The sequence below is a fragment of the Microcebus murinus genome, chromosome 10 (assembly GCF_040939455.1).
Source record: "Microcebus murinus isolate Inina chromosome 10, M.murinus_Inina_mat1.0, whole genome shotgun sequence".
Taxonomy (NCBI): Eukaryota; Metazoa; Chordata; class Mammalia; order Primates; family Cheirogaleidae; genus Microcebus; species Microcebus murinus.
This window is the reverse complement of record NC_134113.1, coordinates 91,761,169-91,786,687: the sequence shown is the minus strand read 5'-3', so window position 1 is coordinate 91,786,687 and position 25,519 is coordinate 91,761,169. Positions and strand designations below refer to the sequence as shown.

Here is a 25,519-nt window from a genome sequence, read left to right as displayed (position 1 = left end):
AGAGAGCCTTCAACAACAGGCTAGACCAAGCAGAAGAAAGAATCTCAGAGTTTGAAGACAAGGCTCTTGAACTACTATAGTTAGTCAAAGAGGCAGAAAAATGAATTAAGAATAATGAACAATCACTCAGAGAAATATGGAACTATGAAAAGCAGATCAGTATAGGAATTATAGGTATCACAGAGACAGAGAAGAAAAAGCAAAAACCATAGAAAACCCATTTGAGGGAAATATTGAGGAGAACTTCCCCAGTGTTGCCAGAGATTATGGTTTCCAGATACATGATGGTCATCAAGCATCAGGAAGATTCACAACATATAGAACGTGTCCAAGACACATAGGCATCAACCTGGCCAAAGTGAAAATGAGGGAGAAATTTCAACAAGCTGCACAATGAAAGCTACAACTACCATAAAAGGAAAATCCATCAGCCTAACAGTTGACCTCTCAGCAGAGACCACACAAGCCAAAAGGCCTTAGGGCCCTATTTTTGATGTTCTTGAAGAGAACAAATGACAGCCAAGAATTTTGTATCCTGCAAAATTAAGTTTCATAAATGATGGAGTGCCGGAGCCAGCCGGCGACGTGCGGCACCTGGAGTTAGGGGGCGAGGCTGAGAAAGGAAGAGACAACAAAAAGATGGGGACGGGAGGACGGAGTCCTTGGTGACTGCCGCGCCTCGTTTATTTCAGTTGCTGTATTTATACAGATAAGAACACGGGAGAAGTGAAATGCAATGAATACATGTCTTCGTTAAACCAGAAAACACAACAGTTCTTGTTTATTCTCAACCATGTGTCACTTTGATAGCCCTTTCCTTGCTTAAGCAGTTTTCTAGTCTACAACTTAACTTTCTTCTGATATCAAAAAAGCTACAAATACTCAACTATGATCACTCAGACAGTTCAAGGAAAAGAGCACCCAAGCGTAATTAACAATCCCGGGAAAGGAGTGTGCAGGGCTTCGGGGGGCTATAAGCTACGAGGGCTGTGTGCACAGGATTACTTCAGTGACCTTCTATAACTGGTACTGCTATCTCCAACACCCTCCGTGAGCTGGAAGAAAGGCCAAGAATGTCAGAGCTCTGAGTTAAAGCGCCAGGTGCTATGTCTCAAGGACCCCAGTTTTCCAGGCAGCAACTGCACTTTTAACTCTCCCATGTCTGGGACAGCTCCTGACAATGGAGAAATAAAGACTTTCCCAGACAACAAACACTAAATTTGTCACTACTAAACCTGCCCAATAGAAATGTCAAAAGTGTATTATACATGTCACAGCACAATAGATACCCAGCACTGTAAATATGCCCAAGGGTAAAGCTCACAGTTCATATAAACAATTGCACAAGAGGAAAACCAAAAGAATAAGGTATCATCCAACATGATGAATATAACAGCATCCATATATCAGTAGTAATACTCAATGTGAACTGTCTGAATGCCTAACTTAAAAGACACAGACTGGCTGAATTGACAAAAAAACACCTCATATATTTGCTGTCTCCAAGAAATATCTCTAAACCAGAAGGAATTGCATAGACTAAAGGATAGGAAAAGGAAAAAATATAGTCCAAGTAAATGGAAACCCAAAGCAAGCAAGTATAGCCATTCTTACATCAGATTAAATAGAACTTAAGTGGTAAAAAAGGACAAATATGGTCAGCATGTAATGGTAAAGGGAGCAATTCAACAAGAAGACCTAGCAATCCTAAATATATATGCACTTTACACAGGAACTCCTGGTGTCATAATGAAAATTTTTCTGGTTCCTAGCATAGAAATAACCAGGAGCATGTTAATAGCCAGGGACTTCAACCCTCTACTGACAGAACTGGACAGATCACTGAAGCAGAACACAAATAAGAAAACACTTGATTTAATCGGGACTCTATAACAAATAGACCTAAGAGACATTTACAGAACATTCTACCCTAAAACCATTGAATATACATTCTTCTCGTCAGCTCATGGGACATAATCCAAGATTGATCATACCTTAGGACACAAAACAAGTCTCTCAGAAAATACAAAAATAAAAACAAAAATCAAAATCATACCATTTATCTTCTTAGACCACAGTGAAATAAACTCACCTTTCAAGTCCAAGAGAAACATTCACATCTACACAAATTATAGAAGTTAAACAACTTGGTGTTAAAGGATCCATTAGTCAATAATGAAATTATAATGGAAATCAAAAGATTACTGAAACTGAATTACAAAAAGGATAGATAAAAAGCAGTACTAATGCTAAAGTGTTTACGTTTAAATGCCTACACCAAAAAGACAGAAAGATCACAAATTAACAACCTCATGTCAAATCTCCTGAAGTAGAAAGAGAAAAACAAACCAAACACAAAGCCAGTAGGAAAAAAGACATAACAAAGCTTAGAGTACAACTAAATGAAATGGAAACAACAGAAATAACATGAAAAACACAAAGAATCAATGAAACAAGGCTGAGCATGATGGCTCACACCTGTAATCCTAGCACTCTGGGAGGCCAAGGCAGGCAGATTGCTCAAGGTCAGGAGTCCAGAACCAGCCTGAGCAAGAGCGAGACTCCATCTGTACTATAAGTAGAAAGAAATTAATTGACCAACTAAAAATATATAGAAAAAATTAGCCGGGCATGGTGGCGGATGCCAGTAGTCCCAGCTACTCGGGAGGCTGAGGCAGAAGGATTGCTTCAGCCCAGAAGTGTGAGGTTGCTGTGAGTTAGGCTGATACCACTTTTTTGTTGTTTCACTTTGCAAACTTGCTCACCGCCTCAAGTGGTCTCTCTTGTTCCTTGTCTTGCCTTTCCTCTGTGAGTCTGTGTTTTGCTCCCGGTGATGTTTCAGAACTAGAGGGTTTCTCTTGGGTTCTTTCTTTGTCCTTGTCTATGTTTCTCATTTTGCTGGATCTTTCCTGGTCAAGAAATTTATCCTTTGCCCTAGAATTTAGGCTGCTTTTCTTTCTGTCTCTATTTCTTTCTGAAGATTGAACAATTACTTCTTGTTTTTCTCTATCTCTATATTTATCATATTTTGATATATTTTGTTCCTTACTTTTATATGTTCTTCCTTTTCTTTGTTTTTCTCCTCCTTCTCTCCTTTCTCACTGTGTTGGTTATGAGCATTTTATTGTCTATCTCCTGTTCTGTTGGGGAATATTTCTCCTTACCTTTCTCCCTTTTCCATTCTCTGTCACTTCTTTCTCTTTGCTCCCTTGCCCTCAGTGTATCTTCTTGTTCATGCCTCCTCCAGTGGGAATCTCTATGACTGGCCTCTCTGTGCCTATGAGAATCATTTTTCTGGTAATCCCGGTCAGTGTAATGGTTCTGTTGGTCTCTGGACTGCCTTTCTTGGTGCCAATCTTCCCTTTTCTCGTGTCCTCTTGACTTGGAAACTTTTGTGTGGTGTTTGGCACCATGTCCTTTTTCTTCACTAGATGACCATGAGTGGGTTTGTGTCCTGTGATGCTTGGAGTCCTCTGAAGTCTCTGTGATCTTTTCCCTTCTACAGTTCACTTTAGTTTCTTCCATTTCATCATCCTCACTGCTTTTAGCATCAAAGTTGCTGTCTGCATCTGGGTTTTCCTCTACTTTCACACCAGTTTGGAGAATGCATTTCTCCTGAGGTACTATGTTCTCTGAACTTACTTCACTGGAGTAACCCCTTGATTTCTCTTCCTTTATTCCAGACCTGGCTTCATGGAAATTGCATTTAGGTACTTCCTCTTCACCAACTGCTTGATTTAATAGGTGCCTATAAAATCTACTTAGATCTTTCTGCTTCATTACACCCAAACATGCTTCCAGAGCAACAGCCCTCTTTTCTCTTTCTTCCTCCTCAGCTCTTTCTTGCAGTTTTTTTCTTATAAGCAGATGTCACAAATGCCTCTTTATCATCAAATTCTCCCTTTTCCATTTCTCATTCTCTCTTTATTTTCTTTTCCATTCTTTTTTCCTGTTCCTTTTTTCTAATTTCAACTGATTTTAGTAAGTTGTGAATGTACTTGGGCTTTTGATCTTTCCCTCAAAGCAATTTGGGATTAATTTCTTCCTTTTTTTTTCTGCATTTCATCATCAATACTGTCATATTCATACACAGTGGAATCTTCAGCAAGGGCCTTCTGGATTTCCAGTTTGGTCTGTTTCATGGTCTGTTTCTTAGCAGCTTCTCTCTGAAGACTTTCATTCATGGAGGTCTCATCGTCATCATCAGAATCATTCCCAAACACTGATGGTTTTTGCAAAACAGGGTGCAACTCCTACGTTCTCTTGGCAAAATAAGCCCATTTGCCTGCCCAGAATCGCCATCTTGCTCCCCTGTCTGCTGAATGTGGCCAAAGCCAGTTCAACATATTTAAATCAATAACATTTACTACATAAACAGAAGCTAAAATGAAGACTATATGATGATTTCATAGATTTAGAAAAAACATTTGATAAAATCCAGCACCTTTCCATGATAAATGCTTTCAGCAACCTAGGCATATAAAGAATATGATTCAAAATTATAAAATCCACATATGACAGGCCCACAGCCAAAATCATATAAATGGGAAAAGTTGAAATCATTCCCCCTAAGAATTGCAACAAGGCAAGAAAGGGTTCCCTCTGTCACTATTTCAATTCAACACAATACCCTAAGTCCCAGCCATAGCAATCAGCCAAGAGAAAGAAATAAAGGGTACTCACATTGAGAAAAGGGAGTCAAACTATCCCTGTATGCTAAAGATATGATATTTCAAGTAGAAAACTCTTGAAAGACTCATGGAATTAACACAAATCAGGAGCATTTCTACATACTGATAACAGTCAAGCTGAAGGCTAATTAAGTACTCAGTGTATTCTCAATAGCTACAAAAAAAATAAAATATGTAGGAATATACTTTACCAAGGGGCTGAAAGATCTCTACAAGGTGAACTACAAAACACTGAATAAACAAATCCTAGATGAAACAAAGAAATGGAAAAACACCTGTTGCTCATGGACTGTCAGAATCAAGATTGTTAAAATGTCCATACTGCCCAAAGTGATTTACACACTCAGTGGAATCCCCATCAAAATACCAATGTCATATTTCACAGACCTATAAAACATAATCCTAAACTTCATTTAAAAACAGCTTGGATAGCCAAAGCAATCTTAAGGAAAAAGGTTAGATCTGGAGGCATCACATTACCTGACTTCACATTATACTGCAAGGCCCTAGTAACCAAAACAGCATGGGATTGATATAAAAGTAGAGACAATGAAGAATGAAACACACTATACAACCCAGAATAAAACATATAGCTATGACCAACTGATAATCATGAAGTACACAACACAATACACTGAGGAAATGATGCCTTATTCAAGAAATGGTGGTGGGAAAACTGGATAGCCACGTGTGGAAAAATGAAACAGGACCCCTACCTTTTGCCACATAGAAAAGTTAATTCAAGATGGATAAAACACTTAAGTGAAAGACAGGAAATCTTAAAACTTATACAAGAAAACATAGGGAAACCTCTTGTAGACATTGACCGAGGCAATGAATTTCAGACTAAGACCTCAAATCATGGACAGCTACAACAAAAATAAATAAATGGGAATTAATTAAATTAAAAAGTTTCTGCCTAGAAAAGGTAACAATCAACAGAGTGAATAGACAAACTACAGAATGGGAGAAACTATTTACCAACTATACATCAGACAGAGGACTAATATCTAGAATCTACAAAGAATTCAAACAAATCAGCAAGACAAAAACCAACAAACCCATAAAATTGTGGGCAAAAGACATGAACAGAGGTTTCTCAAAAGAAGGTAAACAAATAGCCAAGAAACATGTAAAAAAAAATGTTTACCACCACTAATCCTCAGGGAAATACAAATTAGAACTACTTGGAGCTACCACCTTACCCCAGACAGAGCAGCCATTATTAAAAAGCAAAAGGCAAAAAAACAAATGAGTCTGACATGCTTCTGGAGAGAACAGGATGCTTATAAATAGTTGGTGGGACTGCAAATTAGTGTAACTTCTGTGGGAAGCAGTATGGGGATTTATCAAGGAAATAAATGTAAAAGAAAAAGTCACTTTATAAAAAGACAGCAGCACTTGAATGTTTATTGTAGCACAATTTAAAATTACAAAGATGTGGAATCCACCTCAATGTCCATCAATTTATCAGTAGATAAATAAAATATGGGGTGTGTATATAGCATGGAGTATTACTCAGCCCTAAATAAATGAAATAAGGTCTTTTACACCAAGTTAGATGGAACTGGAAACAATTATCTGAAGTGAAGTAGCTCAGAAATAACAAAACAAACACCACATGTTCTCATTAATAAGTTGAAGCTAACCGATTGGTACACACAGGTAGGTATAGGGAGATACGAAGGTCATCAGAAACAAAGAAGGGGGAGTGGTGAGGGAGTGAGAAACAAATACACACCTATTGGGTACAATGAACATTATTCAGGTTATAAGCACAACAAAAGGCCTGACCTAACCATGACACAGAAGGTATCCATATAACAAAACTTTTGTACCCCTTCGATATTATGAAATTTAAAAAGATAAGCAAAAGTAAAATGAAAACATAAAAACATATACTATGCAAAATAACCAGGAATGAAACTGCTATGGTTAATTTAATGTCATTATATAACACAATAATCATTATTGGAAATGTAATTTAATAATTATTGACTTATTTTTCCAACTATTAGTTTTAAACTTTTAGAATATATATGTACCTAATAATCCCATTTCAACATAGAATTTAAAGGACTGAATGAATAAACATGTAATATACAATTTTGTCTCAATGCTTATTACATAGGTACATTGGCAACCCTATAGAAAGATTTAAACTAGACAATTAACAGTTACAAACATGCACATGCGCATACTCACATATATACACTAACACAGAGTATTCATATTTTTAAATTCTCATGGGAATACTCCCAGATATAATATAATCTCAAGTAGTAGCTTGGCCGGTGACACTTAAAATGCAGCTATTAGTATTATAATAATAATTCATTAAGAATAAATAATATTTAAAATCAGTTCCTCCATCATACCAGCCACATTTTAACAGACATGTAGAACATTTTCAGCTTCACACAAAATACTATAACTACAGTTATCCTATATAGAAGTAAATAACACAAATTTTGAAAATCTACATAATTTTTAATTTTTTCATATATTGCTAAAGAAAGTATGAGCCAAAGACATAACCACAATGGATAGTTACAATTTTTATAAGAATTATGACTAAAATAGAACAGGCGTCTTTCTTGTGAAAAATAGGTTGCCTTAAATGCTTATGTTGCAAAAATTGAAATCAGAAATGGAATTATCTGTGAATGCATCAAAACAAAATAAAAAGAAAAAAGGCGAAATTAAATTAAATTAAATATAAGTGAAGTAGAAGAAAGAAAAAAACAAATAGTATAAAGTCATGAGACACAATAAGCAGAGAGGATCAACAAAGCCAAATACATTTTTATTGAAAAAATAAAACTGATAAAAGACTATTTAAGAAAGAACCAGAGAGGCCGGGCGCTGTGGCTCACGCCTGTAATCCTAGCTCTTGGGAGGCCGGAGGCGGGCGGATTGCTCAAGGTCAGGAGTTCGAAACCAGCCTGAGCAAGAGCGAGACCCCGTCTCTACTATAAATAGAAAGAAATTAATTGGCCAACTGATATATATATATAAAAAATTAGCCGGGCATAGTGGCGCATGCCTGTAGTCCCAGCTACTCGGGAGGCTGAGGCAGGAGGATCACTCGAGCCCAGGAGTTTGAGGTTGCTGTGAGCTAGGCTGACGCCACGGCACTCACTCTAGCCTGGACAACAAAGCGAGACTCTGTCTCAAAAAAAAAAAAAAAAAAACAAAGAAAGAACCGGAGAAGTCACAACTTTTTTTTTCTTTTTTTATTGTTAAATGTAACAATATCTTATGGTTTTAACAGATATCAAAAAGTATGAAACCATTTTATAAATACAATTTAATGTCCATGCTTCCCAGTGTAGACTTGATAGCACGAACTTTCTAGTACAAAGCAATCAGTAGAAACATAATAGAATCTCCTTGTGAACACGGATGATGAAAGAAATGTTACTCTAATGTAATATATTCACTGATTTACATTAAAGGGATAATATGGAATGACCAGTATGATTTTATCTCAGAAATCCAAAACTTGTTTAACATTTAAAAGAAATAAAAGTGATTTAGATTGTAGACATTACATGGAGAAAATGTATAAGATTTCAATTGATGCAAAAGTATTAAAATGTAACCAGGGTTCCAAGCAAAACCTGTTAGAAAAATGGGAATATTATAAAACTCGTTGAATCTTCTAAAGTTATGAGAAAATTAAAAAATATGAAATGATGAAATCTTCTCATCAAAAACAGGAAATAATACATATGATATACACAGAACCATTATTGTACTTTCTCTTCATCATTGAAAATAAAATTCTAGACAGTGAAAATAAATAAAGAAAAAATTTATGGCATCAGGAAAAAAATAAAAGTGTGGTTATTAGAGGAAAAATAGTAGTTTATATAAAAAAAAAACAGAAAATTCTATACCTAAAGTAGTAGAATTGATATATAAAATCAATGAAGTAACTTGATATGGTATCAACATACAAACTTCAATTGTATTTCTAATTATAGCAACAAAATAACTAAAGGAAATTTTAAAATGGTGCTTTTCATAAAGGCATAAATGTGACATATCTGTATTTCTGTATGACTTCAATACCAATCAATACAAAATATGATAGAAAGAAATTAAAGAAAACCTAACACAATGCTGCACATAGCATGACATTGATAGGAAAAGTTAACTTTATACAGAAGCCTAATATTTGAATATGACTTTAGAGAATAATGCAGTCCCAAACATAATTGCAGGAGAGATATTTCCAAATAACTGCTATTGAGATGTCATGTAGATAACATAAATTTCATGTATTTAAAGTGTATAAATCAGTTAATTTTAGTATATTCACAAAGTTACAACCAACGTACTTCCAAAATTTGGAAAAGTTCATCACCCGAAAAAGAAAAAATGTAGCAATTAGTGGTAACTTCCTATTCCAACCTCCCCTTTGCCTTGACAATGACTGTTCTCCTTTCAGTCTCTAAGGATTCGCCCATTCTTGATATTTCATATAGACAGATTCACATAGCATGCAATATTTTGAACACATGAATGCCACAGATACAATGTTGAGCAAAAAAAAAAAGTACAAAACAGACACAAAAGCAATGATATCCTGTTCTTTCTGTTGTCTGCATTATTCTACAAATATTATTTTTGAATATCTTTTCATTACTAAACAAATTATGATTCATTGACTGATGCAATCATAATATTATTTCCATTTCACAAAACATAATATTACCTGGCTGGCTCCAAACTCAGGTGCTTTTCTTCTAAGGCTCGTGCTTACAAATATATGTTTTTGTAGATTCACATCCACCCGAGTGCAGACTGGGTGACTGTAGCACAGCACAGTTATGTCTACCAGATACTGTTTCCTCTATTCTGTGATGGAGAAAAATTCATACTTCTTTTATATTTTATGGGGACAATTCATGAAACAATAGGATTTTTCATGTTTTTTAAGAAAAGGATTTTGTCATTTAATCACATTTTAACGTAATATTCATAAGAGTTGGTTGTTACAAAACTGAACACAGTTGAATGCCATACCCTCAAACTACAGAAAATAAAACCACCAATAAAAGGAAACAAGTGTCGTCAATTGTTTAATATTTACATCAGCATGTCACTAAATTTCTACATCTTTTTCATGTTTTTAATTCAATGTAAACGTACTCATATTATTCTCCTGAATTTCTCCTTTTTATATTTTTTTCTACTATATCCCACCACTCAAAACACTTACTTAAGTTTGAAAGTTGAGCCATTTCTTGATACCCAGGGTTGCTCACTGCTGTTACGAAAGACTCCAATCCACGCTTTCTTTGAAAGGGAGCTCAGAAATTTCTACAGAAATATAAATATTGTATATTTAAATAATTATCAAATATTTAACATTTTTTTAAAGTGCCAGTAGTGTGTTCTTCCATTGGATCTATAACTGTCAGAATAAAATTACTGTTTTAAGCAAGATTAAGTTGAAAATCTCTTTATAAAGTGCTAAGAATTTTCACAAAAGTCATAATTTTCACTTAAAATGAACTCTTAAATATTCATACTTAGTAGTGTCATTCTTCTTTTATTAATGAAAAAATTTAGTATCCATGTAATTTAAGAGTAACCAATATTGACAAAACTAGTATAAATGAATTTTAATAACTTTCAAGACACTGTAAATACATTTCTCCTGCTGATAATATTAAATTAAATTAAATTAAATCAATGTAATATTAAATCAATATACATTATATATTAAATATATATTTATTATATTTATATTTTATTATATTATCTCTATACATTATATATCATTTATATATAATATATACTTATATATTATATTTTATTATATTTATATGTATATTTTTACATGTTATGTTATTTATATATAACGTATATTAAATCAATATACATGTATATGTATACATTTCTGAGAGTTTGGTGTTTAGAAGGGAATTCAAAGGGCTGCCATTCAGGAGATAAATGATATAGAAGCCAAAATATCATTTTCTGGGCATCACACAATTATTTAACTAGCAAAGTCCACAGTTTGCCTGTTTTGGTACAGGATGAACACCACTAGTCTAAATCCGGTGCTTCTCCTTGCTATATAGCACCATAAATTCTGGAACTTATGAAAAACACAAGCAAGTAGACTCTGAAAGTTGGAAAGAGAAAGGTGGAGTGGCTTAGGACTCCAGGATCAGGGATCAACACACTGGCTGGGAATCTTAAGTCCCCATCCAACAGAAGAAAGTGACCTAGGCCTGCTGTTCCCAGAACCCACGCTGGCAACGCGAGATGCCTCAGGTGAGCTCCTTGCCCCTCTGCACTGAGAGGGAGTCCTGCCAGCAACACCAGCAAGGCTGGCACTATGGCAAGGGGGCTCTATCAGGAGACCTGCTAACAGTAAGTAGCCAGAGGAAGTGCTTCTGCTCCCCACCAAGACACACCAGGGTAGGTGTGGCTGAGGGGACCAGCAAAGGAGTCCTATGACTACAAGTGCTCCATCCAGGAAGCCTCTGTGTCCTTCAGGGCCTGAGACTCACAGTTCAGTGCATTAATATGAATGAACAAAGAGTGACATCAAAGTGCATCCTAATGACTCCATTTATAAAACTTCAAAAACACATAAAGTTTATTTATAATATTAACAGTCAGGACCGTGGTTTGAGGATCAGGGAGAGGAAGTGTTCAGGACATGAACATGTGCCGGCTGCTGGGATGGAAATGCCCATTTTGTGATCTGACTTGTATTACAGGAGTCCATTCACTTTGTGATCAATGTGCACAATCATGATGTGATAATATCTAGTACAATTAAATAGCAAAATTCAATTTAGAACAAAAACTTTTATAGAAGCATGGTTTTCCATAAATAGCAAGAATTGGTAATCATTAAATCAGCATTATCAGTGTATTAATTGAAATAAATTATTATATTATATAGTCCTTAAGATAATGAAATTAAAATATGTACAATATAATGAATTCTACAAATATCATATTAAATGCAATAAGCTTCTAATAAAGTACTTGAAACATTTAACGCCTTACCATTTCTTCTTCATTATCTATATAAAGCAGATTAGAGTTCTTAGAAGCACAGGCCGTCACACTGTCATCCCAAGTTTTTGTTTCCTTACTAATGTAATAACAATTGGTGGAATATGTGAGCCACTCCTCTGGACAACGACCACAATTACATGCTGTGGAAAAATTATGAGTTACTATCTAGACATGAATTTTTAAAGTGAAAATTAATTAACATTTTCAAAGGTATAGAAATATATGTACATATCTTTGCATCCTCGAAGGCTGGTAAATATAAAAAAATCCCACTCACTCACACAATGAAATGAGTTAGCCTCTCCTCCCCTAATTACATTGCCACATTAAACATAAATCCACCTTGCACATGTCTGAAAAATCACTTAACAAAATCACTTTTGTGGAACAGCAAAATTATTTTACTTTTATTATATGAAAGTAGTAGTAATTTGAGTCAAATAGCAAACAGTTATAATGATTTCACAAGATTGCTTCTTCCTGAAGAAAATGGAATGCCCTCCTAAACCATTATTCACGAGTGTTTATTGCCCATATCCTAAATTATTTACCCCAGAAATATTGATTTTAATTTTTGCATAGCCAAAGATAGATATAAAATTAAAATGATTAATATCAGTACCTTTCTGAGTTCTTGTAATCTGGGAAAAATTATTCTGTTCCTGAGGTACTCTGGCTAGAAAAATGAAAGTAATCCTTATTAAAAATTAGAATCTCAGTAAGTCACACTAATTTTAGTTTTTGTTTGAAAATTGGTATATCACTTAGGATTAGAATTATCATGAGTAAAATTGATTTTATCAAGAAAACTTAATAAATTAGTGAAGGTTTTGGGAAAAATAACCTTCCAAAGCCTACAAAACTAAACTTCACCACTTCTTCCTACTTTATATCTTATAATACTATATTTGATTTTTCCACTTTCAGACATTAATTTCTATTTCTAGGTAAGCTTTTACAGTCTCCTAAAATATATCTTTGAGTTATCAAATTTGAACTTACATATAACTAAAAGCAAAGACTGTAATTATTGTTTCATTTATATTTCTGAAAAAATCAGAATAACTATTCCTCATTTAGTTCAATAATACTGTTAAAACCAGAAAACTATTCTCTAATATTATGAAATGTTTATAGGCACTTCCAATCATTAAGTGTAAAAGTTTCCTTTTATTCTTCCAAAATCTACTTACAGGAATTGACAAGACTTGTTACCACAGTGGACATTATTAAGACAAGACAGAGAATTCCCAGGATCCCAGCAATGAGCTTCTCTTGAGGTAACAGTAAATCTGCAGGGAGAGAAACAGAAACACTGAGAAAGGAGAGACAGAGATGGTTGGTTAGAATATTTTGATACACGAGACCCCACATACACAGGGAATCAAAGATAAACTTGGACCTCAAATCCACATCTACCACAGTAATCTTTCTCTCAGAATATACCATTGCATTTTTCAGTAAATGCAGTGCTCTGTGAGTTGTGGTACTAAAAGTACAAATTTCGACAATGTGTGAGTAAAATTCAGCTGCATATTTCATATTAAATACCATATCTCAACTTAGAACTCTGGTCTTCATGAATTAGCTATGGGAGCACATCCTGCTCTTTCCCCACACCCCTGTCCCCAACTACACATCCTAGAACAGTTGCATTGTGGAGCTATTAAGTGCTGTACCTTTGTAGTGGTAAGATCTGTCAACCCTTTGAAGATCCTGAGCAGCATTTTGAAGGTTTAATTCAGCATAGGTTATTTCCTGGTCAGTTTCTGAAATGGAGCTCGTAGTGTCCTTAGATTTCTTTTGCTGCCTCTTTGGAGTTTTGGCCAGAAGCATTTCAGAGTAGATTACTGTTTGATTATCCATCTCTGCAACTGTGTGATGTCAGACTGTGCTCTATGATACCTGGACTTCAGAAGTTAATAAATGGTTTGTATAATGTCAAGATCCCTAGCGCAGTCAAAATGGATAAGGTGGAGAATATGTATTTGTTCTCATTTTTCATTGAAGAATCTAAAGTTCTCTCTTATTTCCTTAGAGCTTAGACAAGTGTTTTAAGGTAAAATATTTTTAAAAGATTTTCTATATTTGTCTAAATAGAATAGCTGGAATAATGAGAAGGAATAAAGCAATAATGAGCAAGCAATAAAGAAATCTATGAACAAAAATATATTTATTAAAGTCTGATTCCACAGATATTTTTAAAATCAATATTAACCTGTATCAAAAATTAAAATGTTGCATCAGAAAAACTTATGCTCTGATTTTTCATAATTTTAAAAGCAAATAATGGTTAAAGACTGAGTGATCTTAAAATAGAGAATAGGAAAATTGACATATATATTATTTCCATTCACTAAATGACTTTTATTTTGTAGTTTATACTTATTTATTAAAATGGATTCAGCATTATTAGTGGTCTTTTGTTTAAATGACTGAAGGCTTCTGAGAAAACATTAAACTATTTAAAATATTTTATCTGTCAGAAAATGTACATGACACAAATTTATGCATAACCTAAACAGTACTAGAAACACTACAAAAATTAATTATTTTTTATAGAAGTATTGGCAATTGATTCTATTGCTAAAATGTAAAACCAGGATCTTAAAAAATAAAAACATAAATTATCTATGGAAGAACATTTTTGTTTCAAACTTTCAGGAAGATATGATGTTTGTCAACATCAATAAAGATACTTTATTCATGTGGGTGTGTGTAATAATTCATATAATGTAATATTTTAGTCAATGGGCTATGGAGGCAGTGAGATCTAAAATTAATTTTGGATTTGCAATTCATAATGTATGACCCTTAAAAAGGTACTTAGTATAAATATATACTGTATATATATTTAGTATAAATATAATGCATTTGAAACTTCTACTGCTCAAACTGACACCTAAAGTTCTTTCTAAATATTAGCTATTTTAATTATTATTTTATTCACAATTGCTATGTTGTTGTTTCTGATTCATGTCAGTTAAACCACTGAAAATAAATCATTAGACAAGTCTTTTATATCAGTGTGGTACATTTTTCTGCAATATTTGATAAATATTTTAAGTCTTTTGATTGTTTATAACTAAGTTATAAAATTTACGTTGCCCTGATTTTAGTTAAAAATGAAAGTATCTGAGGAATTATGTTTGGCTTTCATCAATAAAGTAATTTCTTTAATAATCTTTTATAATCACTGAGCTACACGTAAATTACGTAATTATTCAACAGTATATAATACAATGATTACTAATTCAAAATTAATTATTCATTGTCATGATGTTTAGTTATCTCAGTTGAATTATATTTGCTAACAAACCAGATAGATGTATATGCCCTTGACTAGGACTCCACAGGCAACAATTTGCAAACTTAGGAAATCCTACATCATATTTCATATTTTAGGTTTTTACCCCAAATTATTCAAATTAAGAAATCAATTTCTACTTCGATTTTCCTGCAGACTAATTGTATTTGGAATCTGCCAGTAAATGAGATAGGCTAGTAGAGAGACAAAAAGTAGCAACACATACCTTTTGTCCCCAAAAAGTTGGGTGTCCTTTAGTGCCGAGCCCAGGTTACTCTCATAAAAAGGCCTTAAGTAGCTGGAAAATAAAAGGTGAAATCAAAAGCCATAAATCCAGGACAAGAACAAACAATGTCTGTGATCTTCACAGAGTACCCTGTGAAGGCTGAGAGTGAGTCAGGAGTGGAAAAAGTAGATTTCTCATCACTGTGTCACTGAGGGTCTGAACAGGAAATTCTCAAACATGGGCTACTTTGAAATCTATTTATCTCATCACACACCTCCAAATATAGGAGACTTTGGGCTCCTATTGCAAGGACAAAGGAGAATTCTAAAAAGTGTCCTTTATTTTGTCTATTATAAGTGTCTGAGAAGCTGCTTTCATATTTTATGAGATATGAGAAAGAGATTTGATGATCCACGTAGTTAACTTTTTTCCATCTCAATCGCAAATATGACAACATAATTGTTAAGAGTGTCTTGGATATTTAAGACCCATGTTTAGACTACATAGCTAAATCTTAATATGACATACTTCTTTTTTTTGTATTCTTACCATGTCACCTATATTATGTTGGAAAAAATTCTAAAATTCATCCTACTAACATTATCAGCAGACATTTACTGATATTTGTCATTAATTATTCTGAAAAATCAATATAGTTTCATCTTTTTGTAGCTGGCCCAAAATCCATCATGCCAAACTTATCTTCTCAGTATTTCTGCCTTAATTCTTAAATCCATACATTTTAGTTTTATTTTTTTTGAGGAAATTTTTATTTGTTGAGGTGATGGTTTATGAATTCATTTATTAAACTCATGTATTAGCTATCATATTTGCATGGGATGAATTAATATGATTCACACTAAAATATCTGTAGGACTTGATCACCTATATCAAATCAGGGAGTGAGAAGGGAGTTGTTTGATAAAGAGGACCTCCATTCTCTTTTTTTTCCTTTTATTTTATCATACTATGGGGCTACAAATATTGTTAGGGTTACATATATTGCCCCTGCCATTCCTCTGCCCACTCCCCACCCCCCGCCTTACCAAAACATCAAGTGTGTCTTAACCCCAGGTGGTGCACATCACACCTATTTTGTAAGTATATATCCTTCCCCTCCTCCCCCCTCCCATCTGCCTACCACCAGGTAAAAGTTTTTTTTTTTTTTTCCTTTTTTTGACCTTTGGGTTACATTGTATATCTTTGCCTTTCCCTACAAAGGATTAGAAGTATTCCCTCACCCTGCACAATGTTTGCCACAACCCTAAAATGTGTATCTCCCCTTCCCCCAAACCCTGGTGAGCACTACCACCATTTGAGCACCATAGTTTTAATCAGTCAGTACCAATTTGAAGGCGAGTAGATGTGAAGCCCATTTTCTTGATCTTGTGTCACCTCCCTTTGGATAATGGGCTTAAGCTTAATGCGGGATAGCATAAACGGTGCTAGCTCACTGTCATTTCTTAGAATTGAGTAGTATTCCATTGTGAGCATATGCCAAATTTTAATTATCTATTCATGAATTGACGGACACTTGAATTGTTTCCATGATCTTCCAATAGTGAATTGTGCTGCCATAAACATTCAGGTGCAAATGTCTTTATAGTAGAATGTCTTATGCTCCTTTAGGTAGATTCCCAGCAATGCTATTGCTGGGTCGAATGGCATTTCTATATCTAGCTGTTTGAGGTATCTCCAAATTCTTTTCCACAGAGGTTGCACTAATTTGCAGTCCCACCAGCAGTGTAAGAGTGTTCCTGTCTCTCCACATCCTCACCAGCATTTGTTGTTTTGGAATTTCTTGATACAAGCCATTCTCACTGGTGTTAGATGGTATCTCATTGTGGTTTTGATTTGCATTTCTCTGATGATTACAAATGTTGAGCATTTTTTATACGTTTGCAGGCCATTATTCTGTCTTCTTTTGAGAAGTTTCTGTTCATTTCCGTTGCCCATTTCTTGATGGGGTTGTTTGATTTTTTTCTTGTTTATTCTTTTAAGTTCTAGATAGATTCTTGTTATTAGAACTTTATCAGAAGTGTAGAGAGCAAATATTTTCTCCCATTCTGTGGGTTGTCTATTTGCTCTAATGATGGTTTCCTTAGCTGTGCAGAAACTTTTTAATTTCATGAGATCCCATTTGTTTATTTCTCATGCTGCAGTGATTACTTTGGGGCTCTTCCTCAAAAATTCTTTGCCTAGACCAATGTCTAAGAGGGTTTTCCCAACATCTTCTTCTAAGATTCTTAAAGTTTCATGCCTTAGGTTTAAGTCTGTTATCCATCTTCAGTGAATTTTTGTGAGAGGTGAGAGGTAGGGATCCTGTTTCAATCTTCTGCATGTAGCTAACCAGTTTTCCCAGCACCATTTATTGAAGAGGGATTCTTTTCCCCATTGTATATTTTTGTCTGATTTATCAAATATTAGGTTGCTCCATACTGATGGTTTTATCTCTAGTATCCCAGATCTATTCCAGATGTCCATGCTTCTGTTCTTGTGCCAGTCCCAGGTTGATTTAACTATTATTGCTTTATAGTAAAGCTGGAAGTCAGGAAGACTGATGCCTCCCAGTTTGTTCTTCTTACTTAAAATTGTTTTGGCTATATGAGGTTTCTTCTGGTTCCATACAAAGTGCAAAATTATTTTTTCTAGATCTGTAAAGTATGCTGGTGATATTTTGATGGGGATTGCATTAATTCTGTAGATAACTTTAGGTAATATTGACATTTTAACGATATTGATTCTACCAATCCATGAACAAGGTAGATTTTTCCATGTGTTCAAATCATCTGCAATTTCTTTTTTTAGTGTTTCCTAGTTCTCCTTGTATAAATCTTTCATATCTTTCATTAAGTATACTCCTAGATATTTAATTTTCCTTGGGGCTATAGTAAAGGGTATTGCATTTTTGATTTGAGTTTCTGCTTGATGGTTCTTGGCATATATGAATGCTTCTGATTTGTTTATACTGATTTTATAACCTGAAACTTTACCAAATTTATTTATTAAATCTAGGAGTCTCTTGGATGAATCCGTGGGGTTTTCTAGGTATAATATTATATCATTGGAGGAGAGCGAGAGTTTGATCTTGTCTACCCCCACTTGGATGCCCTTAATACCCTTCTCTTGTCTGATTGCTATAGCTAGGACTTCAAGTATGTTGAATAGAAGAGGAGGCAGTGGGCATCCTTGTCTAGTTCCGGTTCAAAGCGGGAATAATTTCAATTTTTCCCCATTTAGAATGATATTAGCAGTGGGTTTGTCATAAATGGATTTGAGAAGTTTAAGGTATGAACTGACTATGCCTATTTTGTTAAGAATTTTTATCATAAAGGTGTGTTGGACTTTATCAAATGCTTTTTCTATATCTATTGCCAGAATCATATGGTCTTTGTTCTTGATTTTATTTATGAAGTGAATTGCATTTATAGACTTGCGTATGTTGAACCAGCCTTGCATCCCTGGAATAAAGCCTGCCTGGTCATGGTGCATTATTATTTTGATGTGTTGCTGAATTCTATTTGCTAGAATTTTATTTAGGATTTTTGCATCTGTATTCATGAGGGATATTGGTCTGTAATTTTCTTTTTATGTTATGTCCTTTTCTGGTTTTGGTATCAAGATGATATTGGCTTTGTAGAATGAGTTAGGAAGGATACCATCTTTCTCAACAATGTTGGATAGTTTCTGTAGTATAGGTATGAGTTCATCTTTGTATGTTTGATAGAACTTTGAAGTGTAGCCATCGGGTCCGGGACTTTTCTGTTTGGGGAGGTTTTTAATTACTGCTTCAATTTCTGAGCTTGAGATTGGTCTATTCAGGAGATCTGTTACCTCCTGGGTAAATGTAGGGAGGTTGTATGAATCCAGGAATTTGTCCATTTCGTCTTTGTTCTGTAGTTTGGGGGCATATAGATTTTTATAGTAATCAAATATAATGTTTTGTATTTCTGTGGTATCTGTTGTGATCTCTCCTTTTTCATTTATTATTGAGTTAATTACAGTCTTTTCTCTTTGAGTCCTTGTCAATCTAGCAAGAGGGCTATCAATTTTGTTTATCTTTTAAAAAAATCAGCTTCTGGTTTTGTTGATCTTTAGGATAGTTCTCTTGTTCTCCATTTTATTCAGTTCTGCTTTGATCTTCGTTATTTCTTTTCTTCTCCTAGGATTGGAAGTTGTTTGCTCTTCTTTTTCCAGTTCCTTGAGCTTATTCATTAGGTTGTCAGTATCCAAGCTTTGTGTTTTTTTGGAAGTGAGCATTAATTGCTATTAGTTTTCCTCTCAAGTAAGCTTTTGCTGTATCCCACAGGTTTTGGTAACAAGTATCACCATTATTATTTTGTTCAAAGAAATTCTTGATTTCCATCTGAATTTCTTCCTTGACCCAATAATTTTTCAATAATAGATTGTTTAGTTTCCATGATTTTGGAGGCGTTGAGTATTTCTGTTGGAATTGAACTGTAATTTTATACCATTATGGTTAGAAAAGATACAAGGTATAACTTCTATTTTCTTGAATTTTTTCAGATCTGATTTGCAGCCTAGGATGTGATCAATTTTGGAGAAGGATCCATGGGCTGCTGAGAAGAATGTAAATTCAACTTTATTTGGGTGGAATGTTCTATAGAGATCTGTCAGACCTTTTTGATCAAGGGCTTTGTTCAGGTCCATTATTTCTTTGTTTATTTTCTGTGTGGAGGATCTATCCAGATCATTCAGTGGAGTGTTGAAGTCCCCTGCTACTATGGCAGTGTTGTGTAACATGGTGTTTAGATTAGACAAGGTTTGTTTTATGTAATTGGGTGCTCTGCATTGGGTGCATAGATATTAAGAATTGTTAAATCTTCTTGTTGGATCTTCTCTTTCACCATTGTAAAATGGCCTTCTTTATCCTTTTTTACTTTTGTTATTTTAAAGCTTATGTTATCTGCAACATAGCTGTTACCTCAGCTTTCTCTTGACTTCTGTTTGGCTGGATAATAGCTTTCCATCCCTTGATCTTCAGCCGGAAGGCATCTTTGCAGGTTGGATGTGTTTCCTGTATACAGCAGATGCTAGGCTTGTGGAGCTTTAACCACTCTTCCAGTCTATTCCTCTTCAGGGGACAGTTTAAACCATTTACGTTTATTGAAAGAATTGAAATTGGAGGAGGATTACCATTCATATTGTTGAGTAAAGACTTGTTGCTTTGTGTTACTCCTTGTGCCATCATGTAGATCAGGATCTAAACTTTAATTCTTTGAAGATTTTACTTTGAGGAGTGTCTATTGCCCTGTTCGGTTAGAAATGCGGGTCTGAGAACTTCCTGTAGGTCTCATCTGGACTTTTCATATTCCTTCAGTGATTGCTTGTCTGAGAAGGACTTTATTTCTCCTTCATAGACGAAACTTAATTTTGCTGGATACAGAATTCTAGGTTGGGCATTGTTCTGTTTTAGAAGTTTAAGGATAGGTACCCAATCCCTCCTAGCTTGTAAGGTTTCAGATGAGAAATCTGCTGTTAGTCTGATAGGTTTTCCTTTTTAGGTTAATTGCTGTTTTCTCACTGAAGGGAGTATTGCTTCTTTCACATTTACTTTGGTCAACCTAATGACCATGTGACAAGGTGATTGCCTTTTCATGTTGAGTCTCCAAGGCATTCTGTGTGCTTCTTGTATTTGGATATTAAGATTTCTGGCCAGGCCCAGCATGTTTTCCTCGAGTATTCCATGCAATAAATTTGCCAGCCCTTGTGATTGTTCCTCTTCCCCTTCCAGTATCCCAATCACCCTGAGTTTTGGCTTTTTTACATAATCCCATACTTCTTATAAGATTTAGTCTTGCTCTTCTTTCTGTGTTCCCTTTCTTCCTCTGATTTGTTTAGTGCATAGGCATAATCTTCAAGCTCTGAGATTCTTTACTCTGCATGGTCCATCCTGGTTTTGGTGCTTTCTACTATATTATGGAGGTCCTTGATTGTTTCCTTCATTGCCAAGATTTCTGCCTTGTTCTTCAGAATAATTTCAATTTCTTTGGAGAATCTTTCATTCATTTCCTATATTGTTCTTGAGGTTTCTCTGTGTTATGAGTCTATTTTCTCTTCAATTCTGTTGAGCTTTTTGACAATCCATATTCGAAATTCTTCTTCCGTCAGTTTAATCATATCATGTAAGTTGGTGTCGTGTGATGGGGGTAAAGTATTATCTTTTGGAGATGACTTTTCTCTCTGCTCCTTCATGTTTCCTGTGATCTTCCACTGGTTCTTTCACATCTGGATGTTTTGTCGAGGACCGGAGGTGCTGGGGCTGGTTTACTGGCTAAATTCTGGTGTTCCTAAGGATTGATCTTTGGCAGGGCTGGGCATATATGGTCTGATGCTTATAGTGACTTAGAGGGTTTTGATTCTGTTGAGTAGTCTTTGGTCTAATGTCTTCATCTTATGTCTATTGAGATTAATAGGTCTAGGCCCCTTGCTCAGAGATTTGGGGGTTAGATAACTCTTTTTAGTGTGAGATTCCTCACAACCCCTAGACTGAAGAGGGAGGAACTATGATAGGGTTTGAGATTACTCTGTCAAGAAACAGACAAGCGGGACAAGCCTGACCCACCAGTCTCTGTCTTCTGCCTCTTTAATTACACAAATGGAGATAGGCGGCAGGAACAGGAACAGTCTCTGTTTCGGCTCCGCCCCAACGCAGAAACAGAACCTTTGGAGTCAAGGGGCAGGCCCCAAGTTGCAGGAGGGTGTGGGTCGTAAGGTGTCTCTGCCTTATATCCACCAAAGGCAGCCTCCTTCATGGCTTTGCCCTGCCCAGATGGGCTCCACACTTTGGACACAGAGCACAGGAGACCTGTGCAGGGAGAGACTGTCCAGAAACTGACAGGCGGGGCAGCTGGACCCACCAATCCCTGTCTTCTGCATCTTTAATTACACAGATGGAGATAAATGGCATGAATGGGAACAGTTTCTATCTCAGCTCCACCCCAAAGCAGAGACAGAAACTTTGGAGCCAAGGGTGGGGCCCCAGGTCGCAGGAGGGTGTGGGACATAAAGTCTCTCTGCCTTATATCCACCAAAGGCAGCCTCCTTTGCGGCTCAGCCCTCCCCAGGCGGGCTCCACTTTCTGAGCACAGAGTTAGTGCCACTTGTGCAGTGAGAGATCATCCAATATCAGATTGGTGAAGCAGAGGCACATACCACCACTCTCTCTGCATCTCCCCTCCAAACTCCAAGTCCAAGTCAGCCCACCGGAATGGGGACATGAGAGCGGTGTTGGAGAGGAGAGGGATGGGGGTCCAATGGATCAAGTAGTCTAACTTTGCACACTCTGACCACTCAGCACTATCCAAAATCTCATCTATATACAATGTCAAAGCCTCCTTTTGTGTATACTCCCCTTAACCTGGACCTGGGAGTGTTCTGCAGGGAGATGCCCAAGTGGGCTCTGGTTCCTGCTGCACGGAGAGTGACTGCTGGGTTCAGACCCACCCCCACCTTAAACTGCCTCAGCTGTGTGCTCTGGAGAACTCAGAGTGTTCCCTGTTCTAGTCTCCTTTCCACACAGCCTTGCACGATGATAAGACTTCCCACCAACTTCAGGCACTTCTCAGCCTATGTGGATGTGGATCTTGGTGTAGGAGAAGGTGTCTCTCAGTGCCAGATAGGGCTGATGCCACTGCTGGCTGGCAGCGGCTTAAACTGCGCCTCACTCCCTCCCTGTTGTATACCTCTGATTCCCCGGGTTTTGCAGAAGAATAACTGATTCACCTTTGCTTTAGGCTGTAGACTGTCTTATCCCTCCGTTTCCCGGTGGATGACTGCAGGCTTGTGAAGCTGGTCCTGTGGAAGTACAGATCGCTTGCGTGTGGTTGTCCGTTTTCTTCACTTTCCCCTCTGGGAGCAGAGAGCCAGGAGGACACCCCTACTCTGCCATTTTTCACAATCTTAGTTTTATTATTTAAACAAATGATTTAATCTTTACATTTTCCTTAATAAAAATAAATGTCTCTGAGAAGAATAAAACATTTAATCAATTTTTAAACATATCAGCATGTCCGACATTGAAATATTAAATAACTCTTCTTTATATTGTCAATTGATTCATTCTCCATGACTGTCTGTATTTTAATAGGACTATTTATTATAAATGATTACAGACTAAATCAAACTAAGTGAGGCAAAGGAAGTAATTTCAAAAAAAATTTTCCTCTAAGTAAAAAATAGTGAGGACAAAATAAGTAGACAGACATTCAACACAAAAGTGAGAGGGCACATGACTATCAAGAGAAAGACTTTACGAGGGAGCAGGGCCAGATGGAGGCCTAGAAACAGCGGCACATGCTCTCAAGGAGAGGATTGGAAATTCGAAGGGGATGCCTATCTACAGATGGCTCTTCTTGGAAAGAGATTGTAAAACTCCAGAGAAGCGAGGAGGATATTCAGAGTACAAGAGAAGGTGAACGGGCAATTCGCTGGGTGAGATGGAAGGGAACTTTGGGATGGCATCTGTACCTGCAGGACAGGAGTAAAGAACCCTGGAGCTCAACATTCATCCCACAGGCATCACACCACCACCGCGGACCTCTGGACTGACGAGGAGCAGCATGGAGTCATTGCAGAGACCCAATACTGGAGAGAGTGATCGCAGAAGGGATCTGTTGGCTTCCAATCCCAGGTTCTTGCAGCTGATGCCACTCTGAGCTCTCAGGTGCAGGATGCCAGGTCTGCATGTGGCTTGGCTTTATTGCAGCAGCCTTGGCTTCACCCCCACAGGGCTGCAGAGTGAGGGAGCAGAGGGGCTGCTCCCCAGAGCTGTGCCTTGTGACTGGGAGTGAGCACTGTGACCTGCCAGTGTGGGATCTGAGCAGAGGAGCCACCTCAAGCAGCACAGACACCACCTGAGAAGTCTGGAGCATTTGTTTTAGCCAGACCATGACAAAGGTAGAACATAGGCCTCCTGTTGGCTCTTGGACCAAAACCCTACTCTCTTGCAAACTAGACATTGCTGCCCACCCCCACACAGTTCCAATTCCAGGGTTCTCATGTGGCTGGCGCAGATAATCACATGCTCAGCTCAGCATCTGCAGTGCTCACACTTCAGCACTGCCCCACACCAGTGTGGCCTCACCTCTGTGGTTCCTGGCTGCTGGAAATGCACCCTGACTAGGTGGCTCCACACCATCAGTTCCCATGCCCAGGAACCATGCCCTGCCCACAGGGCACAACCATGTGGTTCCCACTCTGTGGACTTACCCAGCATCCCACCCACACAGCTCTGCCCTGCCACAGGAAGACTGCTATCCCTCCCTGAGGCCCCAGCACTGAAACCCAGACCCAGGCTCTGCCCAGGTGGCTCCAGAACTCCATTGGGCCCACAGTTCCACACCTGATATTCCAGCATTGTGCCCGGTCAAGATCACACCCCAAGTCTCCAACACTTTTATTGGTCCCACAGAACTGCCTCAAGCTCCCAGGACCCTCCAGGGACCCCTGTCCTGAGCCATTATTACACCTGGATCTTGTTCAAGCAAATGCCCACAACTCAGACACCTGCAACCACTACCTAGATAGCTTCACTTAGCTGCCAGTGTCACCTCCGCAGAGATGCTGAGTACAGTAATCCCCCACAACATCAGCCTCGGAAGATAGGGTCCAACCCAGCTCCCAACTCAAGCTTCCAACAATAATCTGGGGAAAACTCACCACTTTGCATGAACATCATCCAGCAGCCACTTGAACTGTGACAATCATGGGGGAATGGGACAAAAAAGAAGGGTTGCAATACAGGCTCTCAGAGAGTACCCACCTCTTCCCTGCAGGATAGACATTCAAGAGTAAGACATAAAAGCATCATCTAGATGCCTCCCCTTCTTCAAAGTAGGAGAGTTAGTGAGACAAAGGGGACATAAGCCATTAAAGTCTGTAGGAGTCAGCAAAAGCATTCCTAAGAGGAAAATTCATAGCCTTAAATGCCTACATTTAAAAGACTAAAAGATCACAAATTAACATCCTAATGTCACATCTCCAGGACCTAGAAAAGGAAAAGCAAACCTAACCCAAAACCAGCAGACAAAAAGAAATAGCAAAGTTCAGAGAAGAAATAAATTAAATGGGAAACAATACAAAATAAAACAAAAAACCACAAAGGATCAATGAAACAAAAAGTTGGTTCTTTGAATACATAAACAAAATTGATAGAGATCTCTTGCTACATTAACCAGGAAGAAAAGAGAAAGGACCCAAGTAAGCTCAATAAAAAATGAA

General features: G+C 36.8%; 1 protein-coding gene and 1 pseudogene across 2 annotated transcripts; both read right to left on the bottom strand.

Annotated features, from left to right (window-relative positions):
• Nucleotides 1-2,866: 2,866 nt before the first annotated feature.
• On the bottom strand, nt 2,867-5,505 carry LOC105866285 (nuclear speckle splicing regulatory protein 1 pseudogene; annotated as a pseudogene).
• A 3,126-nt stretch (nt 5,506-8,631) lies between these two features.
• On the bottom strand, nt 8,632-15,485 carry LOC105866292 (NKG2-A/NKG2-B type II integral membrane protein-like). Of its 2 annotated transcripts, XM_012755525.2 has the most exons (7): nt 15,278-15,485; nt 13,424-13,654; nt 12,938-13,036; nt 12,367-12,420; nt 11,733-11,884; nt 9,922-10,022; nt 8,632-9,557 (listed from the first exon to the last, which is right to left on the bottom strand). In XM_012755525.2, the coding sequence occupies exons 2-7, from the start codon at nt 13,608-13,610 to the stop codon at nt 9,446-9,448; spliced, it is 705 nt and encodes a 234-aa protein (XP_012610979.2). In that variant the 5' UTR covers nt 13,611-13,654; nt 15,278-15,485; the 3' UTR covers nt 8,632-9,445.
• Between the last annotated feature and the right edge of the window lie 10,034 nt (nt 15,486-25,519).